We start from the raw sequence: 16600 nt of genomic DNA, 5'->3' as shown, positions 1-16600 counted from the left end.
TTGAAGATGGTTTTTGATGGAGGCATCATCCATGGCAATAGAACAATGTGGAAGGATGTGCCTCTCACAGAACCTCAACATGTGAAAAACAAAGTCACCAATGTTGAAGACCCCAGATTCCGAAGTCTTTCTTTTCTTTGAAGAGGGTTTCGAGGAGGGAGGAACTTGAGGGGTAGGAAGATTTACTGACTTGACCAAACCAGAAGAAGCCGTCCCCGCATCTGACTTCTGTGGAGAAGGAGTAGCCGATGTTCCGCCTTCCTGCAGTTGAGCAGCTTGGCCTCGGGCGTTCCTCTTGGCCTCCTGCGCTTTCTGGTACGCCTTAGAACTACCTTTCATTTTATCTGAAAAGAAATATTGGAAATGATTGGCAAACAAGTCGGAAGAACAAATTGGAAGAATACGAAAGTACCTATAAAATCAAAAATAAAAAACAAAAAGTTACCTAACTCGGTCCAGACATAGCTCGGAGTTCCGAGAAGAAATTTCTTGGTGTCAAGGTTTGGGGCCCGTCCCCAAGCCTCTCGAAAAAACTCAACCACAGCCTCCTCTACTTCTTCCAAATCTATCAAATTTGTACTTCTCTACAGGGGCTACCTCTGCCCAGTATAATTGGCAGCGGGGTTCATTATTTTCATTTAGAAAAAATGGGTGATGGCCTTTGATGGCTCGTTCTTTCAAAAAGAAATTTTTAAAATCATGAAACGACTCATCAAATATGGAAAACACCTTCCAACCTTGAATAGCTCGAAAGGAGACCCACTGCTGTTTGTTTTGAGCACTAAAAGGTTTGATCAAATGAAAAAGATAAAAAAAGACTCTCAAAGAGATCGAAAAATCGAGTTCACGGCTAACAAACTGGTAAATTTTGAGAAACCCCAAGAATTGGGGTGGAGCTGAGAAGGGGCCACCCTACAGTGAGACAACACCTCCATTTCAAAGGCAGAAAAAGGGAAAGTAACTCCTAGACGAGTAAACAAGTAGTCATACATGAAAATAAAGTGGGATTCCGACTCGGTCACCCTTCCACAGCAAACCCGATCTTCAGGGTCAGGGGAAATTATTTCGTATTTAGCTTCGTCCTCAATAGAACTACATATTCTATGATGCTTACGAAGTTACTCTACGAAAACACTATAAACAAAAGGGTTTGATATGAGAACAGAAGAATCTACCCATCGCAACAAATTTTCAGAAATCCGGGAAGACATTTTGGGAAATAAAGGTTGAAAATATAAGGAGGAATACCTACATTGCATAAAGAAAAGAAACCATTAAAAACAAGTTTGAAACGAAACAGTTCTCTTCAAATAAAGCAAAAGAACAGTCAACAACCACAAAAGAAACGATTTTTGTAAAGAAAAATCTCAAAGTCTCCTACTGTGAACAATGCAGGTACGATAAAAACCTACTCAGAATCTCCCTCTCAATCATTCAGTTCACTTAACCAGAAACAAAGAAAAAGTTGTAAAAACCAAGAAAAAAAGAATACAGCAAGAAACTAACCTTTTTTGGGAGAAAAGGAAGCTGTAAGTGGAAATGGGGCGAGCAAAACACCAAAGCACTAAAATGTGGATGAAGAAGAAAGCATGAAAGAAAGTTCGGAGAGAAGACGAAAAACAAGAAACAGAAAGAGGGTGAAAGTATTTATAAAATACTAGGGGCACAATTGAAAAACAACTCACTCACTAAAAGAGTGCGTTGTTACCAATGTAACCGTCTTCCACGTATTAATGTGAAAAGCTAACGGACGCGACGGTTGACAACTTGAGATCACCTCAATTTTTAATTCAAAACACGTCGGTTTTATGACTTTAAAAGGAGCTGTCGACTGCTGATTTGTGTATCTCCGACCTTATCTAATACTCGAATCTGACTCAAACAAAGAGATCAGATTCGAGTAGGGGCATTGTTCATACCCTAGCCCAAAATATAAGCCAGACCCAATAAAGTTAAGAGGCCCAATCAAGAAGAACGGCCTCATCTACGTATCCGACCTCTTCTAAGAGGTCGGAACAGCTCGAGACAGGCAGCTCACACTTTACTAAGTGAGTAACTGCCTCCCAGAATCTCTCACCCACTTCTAGAAGGGAGATCTCAACAACCCTAAGATAAAGGGACAGTTATCCACCATCAGAAGTAGAACTACTTCAACGGTGGTTATTGGCTCATCTCCTATAAATACCCTGACACACTTAGGTACCTTTAAGTTCCAATACACTTAAACCTACTAAGCCCTGTGCTGACTTAGGCATTGGAGTGTCTTGCAGGTATCATCCCCCACCTTTTCAAACACACAACTCGGACGGCGATTATCTGACGCAGGACAAGTCGAAGACTACTCCCCTGAGCATTTGGGCCTCACATCTGAGCCCAAACATCATTTTAGGTAATCCTCAGAACAAATAGTATGATCAAATGATTTAAATCAAGAACATAAATCCAACAAAGCAAGACTTAAATCAAAGCTCAAACCCATGATATAATCAAACACCTTCATAATGTTAACCAAACACAAACAAAACTAATATTTTAATATGGCATGAAGTCTTCATCTTGCAATATGGCATTCAAGAAAACAACTAAACAAGTACTCAATTATAAATATTTATGACAACAACATGAAAATCGATAAACTGTGTTATCTTTGTCAATTAATTAAAAGAAGTTACTAGATAATCCAAAAGAGAAAGTTCCTTTGAAGAGTAGCATCTCTTTTGACTACTTTAAAGTAAAGATCGGTCAAATTATTCCATTTCTATATCCAAATGAAAAAGTGCTTCATGAAAATTGTGGACCCATGAAACACATATGAACCAAAATCCTTTAGCTTCCACGCACCAGTAGTCGAAATACTCCAACAAAATAGTCAATCAATGACGATAACAAGGAAAAACACCAAAAACAAACAAAAACCCCGAAAAAGAAAAACGAGATTCTCTAGTGAACAACTATAATCAAACACGACCTAAATCAAACTTGTAATTGAGTATTTGGGGAAAAAGTAGTAAAGATCAATCAGGAAGAAGGATATGCAGGAGAAGAAGCTCACCGAAATGCACTTTGCCAAAATGCATAAGCAGGAAAGACAAATAAGTTTTGTTTTAGTTCAGTGGTGAAGATGTAGCGCGAAGACAAACATGGTAGCGGGCGTGACGAGAGAATTGCGACTAAGTGGAGATGGTTTGGCGCATGTGACTCAGGAGTATAGGAAGGGAGGAGCGCAGCGTATGAGTGAGAGTGAGATTGTTTTTCCAGTTTTTAAATTTTTGTATTTGTATACGTATAAAAATACAATGGCTGATTTTATAGTTGATTTTGGTGTACGCCTAGTATTAGTCGTATAAAAGAAATATAGAAAAACTCACATGACAAGAACAAATATGAAATAATTAATACACCAATATGGAATTAAAATAATGTTCACATTCTCATGCGTATGTATTAATCTTCCTAAAAAAATAAAAAATAAGATGACTGTATTTAAAACCTTTCAGAGGACTGGCGCTACAACACTTCTTTCCTTCTGCACATCTGATGCAAATTTGATTGTAAAACTTGAAATAGATTATGGAATACCTTCAAGGATATGCTCTCACACCGGAAATATATGTCGCGGCAATAGATGCAGATGCACTTTCAGCAAACTCTTCCCAGGAATGAGTGGTTAGTATGACAAAATCTGCAAGTTTCCCTGGAGATAAGGATCCCAGATCATTGTCAAGGAAGCTTGCCCGAGCAGCGGAAATGGTATACCTGTAAGGATGACAGAGATTTAGAATCATGCATGACTAGGAAGAAGCAAATAGAAATGCTGAGGAAGCATAAAAAGAAGTATCAATAAGAAACTGGTATGAAAATATTTGTCATCGTTATCTGTTGTAGATTTTAACCTCCTCACGAATCATGATTTCAGCCAGCTCTTTAGTAATATATTTGTTCATCTCAGACCACTAATGTTCAACAAGTTTCATAAGACATTCACATCATATAGCACCACTCAAAAGAAAATCATGTTACACGATGTTGAAAATGCATTATGAGCATAGGATAAAAACACCTTTGAAAAGTAAGTTAAAAGATTACAATTAGCATTACAATCATCAAAAAGTATCATATGAAGAAGTAGCAAGAATGTAACATGCAATCATCATCTAGAAAACAGAAATCATGGCTTCATGCATCAATGTGCCAGATTGAAGTACGAATATGATTAGTACTAATGAACTGAATATGCAGTGGTTTTATTCAAATTTCAAACAAAAGATCTTTATCCTGCTTACGCCTTTATCGCATCATCTAATGAAATGCACTCTGATGGAATCCATGCATTTTCCCATGTAGGAGGCTGTCTTCTCATTGCTGTCTTTATACCACTTAAGGGATTTATCTCTGCCACCTGTAAAACAGACACAAAATGTGAAAACATAACTTTTAACTAATTCTGTTGGGAAGCATGAAAATTTGCATAGTGACAAGTACTAATATATGTTACAAACTTACAGGCCAGTCAGAACCAAATGCCACTAATGCATTGTTTTCTAAGAGTGACCGAAATAAATAAGATCCATTGTCAGCCCTATCTTTGCCAAGCTTTTTCCTGGCAGTGTCCGCATCATTCAGCAAGTGATCTGGCTGTTGATGATTGGTAACGAGAAAGCGGTCACAAATCTTTTGAAGGACAATGTTTATACTTTCAAGGCATAAAACAAATGAACAGGGAATCATACATACCAAAAGGGTGCATATTAGGTTACTTTTCATGCCAGTCAAGAATCAGCCAAATTGAAAGTAAAAAAACAAAGGCAGTTTTGGGGAACATGGTAGTGGAGAGAAAGGTCTCATCCCAGTACTGATTTCTAGGATTTTCAAACAAGTTATTAATGTAAAATTTGGAAAAGCTACTTTATCAATGCAATAGAATAAGATTAGTGGCCGCTAGAATCCAATCCCTGTAAAGCTGTAGCAAATGCATCTTTGAGTACCAAAATGCACTAGTAGTGGTAGGTTTGGAAAACACATCTCAAGATTCAAAAGGTACTCTGATATGGTATTATATAATATAAACAATATCTAGTTTCAGCATAGTAAGATGGAACTGTATTTGCAATAAAAAGAACAAGATTAAATGATATATGAAATAATACATCATCATAAAAGACAAAAAGATGAGAGGTGACAGATTTAGAACATATTTAGCAAACGCTGATTTAAACTGCACACTTCAGCTACTCAAGTGACGGTTATATCATCATATTAAGAGGGCAAAGACAAAACGGATAGTGAAAACATAACAATCATAGAAAACCTGCATAGAAGCAATAACCCATTGTTTGCCAAATCGGTGTGGAGTTCCCATAGCCAGATGCTGAGCATGCTCAATCTGCAACCAGAGTTTCAGTAACTTGATTTAATTCACAAAGATTATATTAGAACTCTATCCCTATAGCAGAAGTAATAGGGTAAGCTAAGAAGTCTCAGATTGGCTTAGAACATTAGGAACAGCAGTAACTAGCTTCTGCCAGCTAGGATGAAAGCTGTACTAGCTGTCACTAACTTAACAGTGCAAAGTCTAAATTACCCTTTGAGTAGCTTCCCCCACAAACTACCTATCTCTTGTATATAAACTGAAAACTCACTCAATTGAGATTTGAGAAGCCATAATACACATTTCAGAAAACTTCTCCTCTTCTCTCTCTCTACTCTCTATTTTCAGTTTCCTATTAAGAAGCTTCCGTAGATTTAACTTACAGTAACCATATTACCCTAAATCTTCGATCTCTCGGTCCATTTGTAGAGGCAACTGAGCCATATGTGTCCAAGATCAGGTCATTTGCTTTGTCCCCTATAGCATGGATTGCAATCTGAAAGATACAAACAGCGAGGCAACTAGCTGGTAACTAAAACTTGATTTGATATCAGTGTTCATACTAAAAGAAGAACAAATCACCTGCAGACCAGATAAATCTGACTCCAAAGCCATGTTGAAAAGAGCTTCGGACTCTATAAGTTGTTGGCCATAATTGTTTGGATCGTCAACATACGGCTACGAAATAAAATACCAGAGTAAATCCCATGAAGACTACATGATTACATGACCATGGTTAAACATGGGGATAAAATTATGTCTACCAAAAGATAGGTGTCCCCTTGTCAACACTCTTCCACCAAGATCAAGTGAAAATATAATACAGAATATTAACAATGTAGGATTTTAAATAAATAACAGAAAGTTTGAATGTTTGGTCTTGCCTCATAAAACAATGCACTATTGGAACCCAATGAGCCATCAGCAAAAGCTTTGACACCACCAATGTACACCCATTCGCTCAAGGCATAACCCATCTTGTTGATCACATCCTGAGCAGGAAAGTGTTAGAACTATAATTCCAAAATAGAATGTGAAGAAAGATTAGTGCACTATCCCTTATGCAATGGCAAATCACTAAGAACCCTAGAAATCAATACAAATCTTTGCATAGGCTTTGCATCTACAGCCAGGGGAAATTCTATTCCGCAAACCATATAATCCTTTTCTTAGGAAGAATTTCATTAAGATGAGAAGAATAATACAAGATAGAGGATAGAGTTCCTCTACACAGAAGCAAAACAAACAAAACATTTATCTATAAAGCATCGGTTTACAATTTCACAATATGTCTAAGAGGGAAAGTCCTTTATAGCTCATGAGCTTTACACAAATAGATGCCAGGTGTCATCATATCCCACAAAACCTGCTTGTCTATCACTATAGAATGTTCTAAACCCCTTCCCTTCCTAGAGTCCGCCCTAATATAACCCTTAGCTGTGACATCAAAGCCAAACAACCTTTCAACTAACTTTCCCTTGATACCACATATAGTTAAGTCCTGTTGTAAGCTCTTTAAGTCCACATCCCTATAAGACCTTCTATTAAGTACCTAAGGAAAGTGAGAAACCACACCTTAAAAGCTAGCTATTAAGGAAAAAAAAACTACTCTCCTTAAATACAACAAACACCATACTACTCAATGTGGGACTTTAGACAACCCATAATACCAAGTCCCTAACAATACACCACCGGTAGAGAGCCAATGTTCATGATGGCTTCCCTCTATTGACGTAGACCCAGCAGTAGCCACTCAACTATCAGTACTCAGTATTCACCTTAATCCTGCCTCTGATAACATTGTTAAGTACCCATGGAAATTGAAAAACTACACCTTAAAAGCTGCTTTTAAGGGAGAACCACTTTCTTTAAATACAACATCAAACATCCCAGATTACTCGATGTAGGACATTGGACACCCCATAATACCCAAGTCCCTCAGACCTTTCCACACATACTTGTCTCAGTTAAAGGGTCCTAACACTCAACCAAAAGAAACAGGTCCTAACGCTAACTTAAAAGTCACGTCGTGTCCTCAAGATGACCAACGTAAACAGCCTGAACAGCATGGTTAAAGGCCCAAGAACCATCGTAGGGAGGAAGATGAAGCCCCAAATATACTAACAATTCTGCTGCCCAAAGACTCATCCATCACAGCAGTCTTTTAGAGTCTCATCAGTTAAAGGCCTGGACAGCCTGATGTCTTTAAGGTATATTCAACAAGCTCCAAGACATGAGATGGGATGTTTGTTTTAGTGCCTTAACTATCTATTGTACCTCTGTGGGGATAACTTATCCTCTTCTGTATATTCTCTTCTTTTCTAATAAAATTTCTTTTTCTATCAAATAAATTGACACCCCCACACACATTGTAATTAGAACTGAAAATGGCTCCCAAATGGATTTGATGGGATTATCTTGTCCTGTAAAATCTTATATATATATATATATATGATGAGGGACAAATTTGTTAATCTAAAATCTTGGTAGGACTACTTTGTCGCTTGTGTGCTTTTGTCAAGAACGAGATTGGAGGTTTATTATGTACACAAAACTACCGAGAAATCGAGACATATAAACACGAATGAGAGTCAGCACTAAGAATTTAGGCAGAGCAGGACAATACTGAACCTTTTATTAAAATAACCATAAGTGAAGAAGAGCTCTTACCACTAAACGTGACCATGTCTCCATTGGAAAAAATAAACACACTCTAACTTTCATTTTTGACATAGAATTAGCCCATTGATAAACATCTGTAAAGATTGAAAAAATAAAAACTAAGAAACAACAAACAACAAAACATCATAGCAAAAGAATAAGACTTTGATCATAATTAGATATATGTGAACATCAGGAGAAAACATCGACAATTCAACAGGCATTGTTATTGGCTTTAGGATTGTGCCACACAACAAAATATTTCCCATCTACTTTTTTATACAACGGAAAGTATAATTTAGATTAAGTTAAGGTATTACAAAAATGAAATCATACAATGGAAAATAATGTAAATCCTCAACATTCGTGGTTGTCACTTCATTGATTAATATTGTATTCAATTTCAATGCATTGATTGTGATTCTACAACTATATCTTGGAATTCAGTACAAAAGGCACTGTTTGCCTAATCAGTTCTTTGAAAACTTAAGCAGTGGTCCAATTAAGAAATCTTAGAAGAATTGTGAATTGCTCAAGTGGGCAACAGTTAGCACTATGATGTTTATATATAGAAAAGAAAAGAAAAGAAAAGAATATGTATAGCAAGGAAACAGTAAATATCACAATTCCCAACAGGCACAACAGTTTCCATTATGGCTATGTTGTCATTCAGATGACACAAATAAATAAAAACAAAATGACATTATAAAATAACACTAAGAAATATGATAAGTAATTGCATCTTATTAACTGTAATTGAATGTCAAAGACTCAAACTATCCAAGTTAACCTGTAAAATCCTCCCAAGAAAGATTTGCTGAAGTCCCTGAATAATATCTTCCCATATCAACAACTGTTGTCACACCCCTTTCCAGGGCAAGATTGCTTGCTCTAAGCAGTGCCTCCCTCCTATTATCTACTGAATCCTCTGGAATCTGCGACATAACAAGTGACATTGCAGATTCGATCAGCAATCCAGTAGGTTCTGCATGACAAGTTGTCAACAGGCCAATACAATAATTAGCAACACTGCACAAAGTTAGCCAATACAGAAGAATAATGAATCTTGAAATGAAATTGGCATTTGGCATTTTAAATTGGTGGAATAAATTCATAAACTGGTAGATTACAATAACCAAAACATTAGGCTACGTTTGGAAGGGAGACTAAGACTGAGAGACTAAGACTGGAAGACAGAGACCGAGAGACAGGACTGAATAGCCAAATTCAGAAGAATGAAAAAGCAACAGAATAGCCAAATATGGTGTGGTAGAATGAGCAATTGCATCATAGTTTTTTATTCTGAACAACGGCTCATGACAGAGAGCCCAAAATCCGCCATAGGTCTTGGTAGCAAGGTCTCGCATGTAAAGAAAGAGAGAACAAGAGGAACAGAAATGAAGTCTCAAAAAAAAGGGGAGGGAAGAATTCGAAAAGGAAAACCAACCAAAAGTAGTGGAGGAGGAGGAGGGCCAACGGGCGACAGCGCGCAACGGCGATGCTGTCGGTCGTTCTTCGAGCAGCAAAGAGGGGCGAAGAACAACAAAGAAGGAAGAGATTTTCTGGGTTACTAAAGTTGTGTGAGGCTAAAATCGGGAATTTGAAAAGTTGAATGAGGGTATTTTCGAAAAGAAATATTATTAAAGTTTCAGTCCACGTTCCCAGAAATTTCAATCCCCGTGTCTCCACTTTCTGGAGGTACTGAAGAGACTGAAATTGTGTCCCGAAACTAAAATTTTAGTTCCAGTGTTTGCTTACCAAACACAATACTCAATCTCAGTCCCCTAGTCTCAGTCCCAAGAAACAAACGCAACCATAGTCTGCGGAAGAAACAAAAAGGAGAGTGAGAACCAGGTAAGGGAGCTTCTGCTCAAAATGAGTTGCATCGGTACAGGTACAATACCTATTTCAGATACAAATACAGATACCGGGGTATGAAAATTTTTCAAATAGCAGCGTACAGGTATGGGAGGAAATATTTTATAAAATTGTAAAATAAGAAATAGGGTAAAATATATTTTTTGTCTCTAACGTTTGTAATTTTCTTCAAAAATACTTCTAACGTTTAATTACATTGAATTTTGTCCCTAACGTTTTTTATTTATGTCAAAATTACCCGTGGACGTTAATTTCATATAGAACTTTAGGGACAAAATTGAAAACTTCTAAGGATAATTTTGACATAAATAAAAGACGTTAAGGACAAAATTGAATTAATCGAAAACGTTAGGGACAAAATTGAATGAAATTAAACGTTTAAAAAAAATCGCAAACATTGGGGACACGAAGTATTCTTTACCCTAATAAATAAAAGAGTAATTAAATTATAAAATTAGCATAACATAAATAATATTTGAATAAGAATATTTCTATAAATATAACATTCGGAAGAATATCATACTAATTTGTTCTATAACTTAAATAGAATAGTTCAACTATAAGATTTGTTGTTTTACGAAGGAGAATAAATTCTATATTGATTAAGAAGCATTCACAACTATCCCACAAGTGGAGTGGCAACCATTTAGAAGTACCCATACAACATAATAGACAGCAAAGGTTGACCAGAAACAGTAACAGGGCGCTTTTCAAAAGCCAACTCTCCCAAGATTAAGTTGTTAGGTGAACTTTCATGTATGATTTTATATTTAACATGCATTTTGACCCAAGTCCTTTGGGTTTCAAATGCGAATAATAATAATAATGCCAGGTCAAACCTACATATTGCTAAATTTCAATTTTAAATCAGTTAGCAAGGATCAAACTATTAACCACTTGAATATAAGCCTCCAACATCATGTCAAATAGAAAAACTCCCATATATTAAGCTATTTAGTGGAGGCTTTCAAATGACTTTACCAAACAATGCTCAGTTAACCTAAAAATAGTAATAAGACTCTCAATATTACATACAAATATCATCTTAAAAATGCACAATATATAACTTTCTAAGTTATTTCCTTTTGTGATTGACAGTGCAGCAATGAAACTTGGTTAATTAAAGAGTAGGACATGCAAACAGGGGTAATCCCCTATTACTTGTAGAAAGACCAATTTGTAATCATATAATCTTTAGATAATCACTGCAGAAGGTTAAAAACATTGAATCTAAAAGAATGATCAGAATTCCAAATCTGTCTAATAGAAAGATAACAAACCATTACCTCCATCTGGAGTCCTCTTTATAGTCCCTTCACTCGGATCAGCTGTTAAGTTTGTCACGCCGCACAACATTAGTGCCACTGAGTTAGCCAAGCCCATGTGACCATCTGTTCTTGATAGCCATACCTGATTGTATAATTCAAATAACATACATCATTATGAAAGAAGATATCCAAATACTAAGGAACATCGGAAACATTAAGGCTCACGGGATTGTAAGGAGTGAAATCGTCAATCCAAGATGCAGCTGGCAGATCTCCTCCCCATAAATCATTGTTCCATCCTCCACCCAAAATCCAAGAACCTCGTTTTGTACCTAAAGTTAAAAGTGAACAAAATGAGTACATATCATACCCGATTATTCAGAATGCTTGATAATTTCCCACTTTGTGAACATAAGTTTCTGACAGATTCAACAAGATATTCCATTGTTGTTAGCAAAGTGAAAGAAAAATTAAAACCTTTTCTGAAAGGCAACTAGTAATGTTTATGCTAAGAAAAGTAACCCACCAGTTGGACAGACAGAAAGTGAGAATCAGATCTCTAACATAGTTAGGGGTTAATAAAATGAAAGAGACAATTGATGAAAACATAGGTATCATTCATTTTTTATTGCATCAACATCATATTTAAATGATATATTTAGCTTCAGAATCACAACCAAATTTGATAAATGCGAAAGAAGTTTAAAATTAAGAACACATTTAAAACGAGAATTGAGTATGATCATCTTCAAGAAAACCATAAGTTTTGCATAAATTTTCTATCCATCAAAACTACGAAATAAGCATAAGCACAAGGCCTACTTTGTACTGCATCTTTGATCCTTCTGATAAACTCATCCTTATTATTCACACCTGTCAGATCCACCTGCATCATCTGCTCTAATAGGACTTTAAAAGGGGGGAACACAACAAAGCATCGTAAAGATATGGGATTTCTAAACATAATTAGTTTCTTACACACAAATGAATTGAGTATCCTAGTCTATGACAAGTCGACAAAATCAATGATATAATATTGATATTCTCACTTCAAAACACCACCTGATACATAAGGTAGCAGTACATACAATTTCTTCAAGAGTCACGCTAGAGGTTGAGAGTATTTCCAGGACTACTAAATATTTTGAACATATATACCATATCATTATTGCCAAAAATAAATAAACAATAAGCAAAGTGAAACACATGAGCACCAGAGAAAAGAATAAAACTTTAATATGGGAGTAAACCATGAACTGAACCTGCAATCCACCAGGTATGAAATGCACATGGGAATCAATAAACCCCGGAACCACAACTTTCCCACCAAGATCCAACACTTCAGTTCCATAGCTGGCCAACTCCTGCATATGTGTGGTGCGATCAAACTCAGTTTGGACTCCAAAACCCACATAGATGAATAACAAAGTCACATTTGTTTTCGTAACTAATGACTAATGGAATGTGGTTGGATTGGTGGTTTGAGTTTCAGTGGAATGAAACGGAAAGGAGCTCAAAGAATGTAATCAGTTTTCATTCATTGCTTGAATTTTATAATGGATATGAAGTGGAGTGGTTAGAAATGGAACAAACGTCATTCCATTTTACCAAAACCCCGTATTTTGCTGCTACCAATATAATGCATTCTTGTTTATCCAAACATTATAACTCCTTTGAACCACATTCCTCCAATCCCTTAATAGAATGAAGTGGATGGTGGAGTAGAGTTAAACAAAACAGAATATCAATTCCATTCCATGGTTTGGATATTCAAGGATAGAGTGAACTAAAGTAAGGTATGAAGAGGATTATAACTACAATGTTTGGATTCAACCCAGGGAGTGTGGTAAGTAAAGCAAAACAGAGGCTTATCCTCCCTTAAACAAATGTCAAGGTATCGGTCCATGACAGCGAGCTATCCCACCATCAAGTTGCTTACAAAACAGCAAGGATTAGTTCCATGCTCATATGCTGGTCATGAAGGAGGGGGTGAAATGTTTGTATTCAACCTCATTGCTCCCAAATTTACCAAAAACCATGTGATGTAATAGGATGGAACTAATGAATTCTATATATTCCATTCATGGCCTTGCATGCATCCGAATAAAAGAAGTTAATTCAAAATTGAAATAAATGGGTAAGTGAAAGAAAAACCTGCACATAGGAATGGTTTCCAACACGGACAACCCTCCCGTTGGCCACTGCCATGGATTCTGCAAACGGGAGAGAATCATCACCTGTATATATCACCCCATTCCTCACAACCAAATCTGCCACTTGCTGAGACGACATTAGTGCCTTCCAACCCAAGAAATCTGGAAGTTTTTCAAAAGCTTATTGAATTGCAATGCAAATGGGAACAAAAAGTGTCAAAAGCAGAGGGAGGTTAGTTATAACTTACGAGTTGGGTGAAGAAAGGAGAAAGAAAGAATGGAGAGGAGAGCTATGGGAATGGAGAGCAGCTTCAGAAAAGAGTTCATTGGGCACTCTTCTGTCCCAATGTAATATCCAGGAGTACTGTAGCAATTTCCTAAAATAGCCCTAAAAAGTTTAACTCAAAAATTACATCTCTTGTACTGAAAAATAAACAATTTCTACTCAAGAATATTATATTACAAACCATCTAAGACAAAAGGAAAACAGAAGGATGTCATTCAATGATGGCTTACTCAGCAAATCATGAAATTCACGTCTTGATGTGCTAATGTTATTCGGAACAGCAGCATCAACGACGTAACTGCAGGAAAAATCAGATTACTAGAGCTAAGTTTCACAAAGTCAACTAACAATTGCATCACTAGCTGAACATGTAATTCGAAACGGAGCAAAACCCTTAAATTTCAGAGAAATTTGAATAACAAGATCCAATTACAAGTGGACTAAGAGGTCTCAGCCGCATCACAATTTTAAATACACACTGCGAAAATTATATCGAACTATAACCAAGTTTTAACAATTCTAGCCTGCAGAACCGCACAACTAATATTTTGAAGGTTAATCAAATCTGCTCAAAATTTCAAGATGGAACACACAATACATATCACTCCTAAAAGACATATGTCATCACAAAACCAATTAACTCCATGAATAAGGATAAAATGAAGTAAAAATCCATAGATAACAAACAACATTGGCGGAACTCACAAAATTTCAAATAACAGACACAGTGAATGAAACGGCAGCACGAAGCTCAACCAGAGGAACGACGTCGAGGAGGGCTAAAGAGTCGTTTCTGGCGGCGCTGACAAACGACAGCGGGAGAGGAAGTGGAAGAGAAATGGGGGAACTATGTTGAGAAGAGGTGAGTTAAAGCATCTCCAATGATCGGAAACTAAATGTCTGTTATAAGTTATAACTAAGTGGTTTGAATATTATCCTGTTAAATTTTATGGTGCTTATAATTTGATCTCTAATTTATTTTTTATAATAAATTTTGAATATTTAATAATTATATATTTTTATATTTTTAAAATTAAATATTAATTTTTAATTTTTTTTAGTAAGTTAAGTAAATACTTTTAGATATCTATTATCTATTGAAAATTTAAAATGATATTTATAAAGTGAAATTGATGTGCTACTGATTTATAGTTTAAATGGCATAATTTTTTCTATCTCACCTTAAAATCTTGGATTTGAATCTCATTTTTAATTAAAAAAAATAAAGTTGATGTCGTTTCATCAATACAAAACTTTTTTCTTTTTTTACTTTTTTTTTTACACTTCAATCTGACAATGACTAATTCGTAGCAAATCAGAGTTTAAAGATTTATCACTGCCAACGGGTTATTACATGCACAATACGCTGATAAAAAGATTCATCCATTTTAAATTTTTGGTTAACTACTAATTTAGTTTTTGAAAGATTCTTTTTTTTGGTGACTAAACAAGGAAAGAAACAAAGCAAAAACTATTCTAGATCCGAGCGGATGATTCGTTGGAGATCAACACTAGGCTCAGACCAAATAACATGATTAGAGTTACTCTTGGCACCATATTTAGCCATCCAATCCGCAGCTCTATTTGCTTCTCGGGACACCCATTCAATGTGAACAAGCCAAGGACGAGATAAAAGCTCCTGAATCTTGTGAACCAAATCTGTTACTTCAGAGGGATACCCACTTGTAAGCTCATGCATGATGGGCAGAATGTCAAGGCAATCTGTTTCACATATAATATCCCTCAAACCGCAATCCCAAGCTAAAACCAGCCCCCTCCAAGCAGCAAATAATTCACATCTGATTATAGACCAAGGGAAAATGCTTCCAGAGCAGCCCGAGATCCAATCTCCCTTAGAATCTCTAATAATACACCCAAATCCCGCTAAATTTGAATCCATATACAAGTTTGCATCACAATTAACTTTAAAACTATTGCCTACCGGTGGTTCCCAACACAGGCAATTTCGGAGAGACCTAAAGGCATTGCTTCGATTCCTGTAAACCTGTAAGTCCTTGGCGGTAATTCTGGCCAAGGCAACAACCTTATGGTCTGTCCAAGGGTTGTCAGTGTTGAATATGTCATTGCACCTATGTCTCCATACCCACCAAAGCCCTGCACCAAAGGACGCCTCATTGTTAGCCAAGGCCTTCCGAAACCACTCTTCAAGAGCAGTACCAGCCGTCGAGTCCAGGATACTAGGATCCAACATATACCAGATTGCCTTTGATCGTTCACAGTCTCTAAGGCAATGCTCCAAAGTCTCATGCGCCTTATTACATCTCTTACACATATCTGAAGAAGCTAAATGCCGCTTGAATCGAAAGGTCTCAGTTGGTAGAGCATCATGTAAGCTAAGCCACATAGTAAATTTGAACTTCTCTGGAATGTTTGTGTTCCACAACCAGTTCCAATTACTGTTGGCATTCCAATTTAATGTTTTCTTTAATAACCATCTGTAACCCTCCCTTGCACTATACTTTTTTGTTGCTGCAGGCCACCACTCCCACTGTGGCTCCAACTCAGTCAAACTAGGATATCTCAGACCATAAATAAACTGCTTAATCTCATGCGGAATAGGCGTGGTAAGACTATCAACCTCCCAAGACACCCCTTTCCACAAGTCAGCCACCATGAAATCTGATTCAGAAATATGTACATAAGGAACAAGGTTGCAAAGCTTACCAAAAGGAGTCCACTCATCATACCAAACTGATTTGTGGACATCTCCAATATTCCAATGAAGCCCTTCCTTGAGATGCTCATAGGCACTAACAATGTTCTTCCAGGTAGCCGATGAAGAATTTCTACTGTTTCCGTTCATACCAGATTGATTCCTGAGATATTTATGCTTCAGAACCTGCACCCATAACTTCTCACTATTATTTAGACAATCCCATACCAACTTTCCCAGAAGTGCCATGTTAGCACAGGAAGTATCCCTAATACCCAATCCTCCTGCCTTTTTAGGAGTTATGGCGACCTC

At 36.6% G+C, this 16600-nt stretch overlaps 1 protein-coding gene across 3 annotated transcripts; it reads right to left on the bottom strand.

Annotated features, from left to right (window-relative positions):
- Window positions 1–3384: 3384 nt before the first annotated feature.
- On the bottom strand, window positions 3385–14545 carry LOC112771498 (protein LONG AFTER FAR-RED 3). 3 transcript variants are annotated; one of them, XM_072224127.1, is made up of 17 exons: window positions 14320–14545; window positions 13796–13912; window positions 13577–13716; window positions 13330–13490; window positions 12438–12539; window positions 11998–12070; window positions 11401–11507; window positions 11194–11317; window positions 8820–9014; window positions 8039–8124; window positions 6253–6360; window positions 5951–6046; window positions 5766–5864; window positions 5309–5383; window positions 4504–4635; window positions 4284–4399; window positions 3385–3756 (listed from the first exon to the last, which is right to left on the bottom strand). In XM_072224127.1, the coding sequence occupies exons 3-17, from the start codon at window positions 13653–13655 to the stop codon at window positions 3582–3584; spliced, it is 1728 nt and encodes a 575-aa protein (XP_072080228.1). In that variant the 5' UTR covers window positions 13656–13716; window positions 13796–13912; window positions 14320–14545; the 3' UTR covers window positions 3385–3581. The 3 variants fall into 3 exon arrangements, with proteins under 3 accessions (XP_072080228.1, XP_025672047.1, XP_072080229.1); XM_025816262.2 differs by having other exon boundaries at window positions 13845–13912; XM_072224128.1 differs by having other exon boundaries at window positions 13577–13705; window positions 13845–13912; window positions 14320–14521.
- Window positions 14546–16600: the final 2055 nt, after the last annotated feature.

The sequence above is a fragment of the Arachis hypogaea genome, chromosome 18 (genome assembly GCF_003086295.3).
Source record: "Arachis hypogaea cultivar Tifrunner chromosome 18, arahy.Tifrunner.gnm2.J5K5, whole genome shotgun sequence".
NCBI lineage: Eukaryota > Viridiplantae > Streptophyta > Magnoliopsida > Fabales > Fabaceae > Arachis > Arachis hypogaea.
This window is presented reverse-complemented; position numbering and strand designations above follow the sequence as displayed.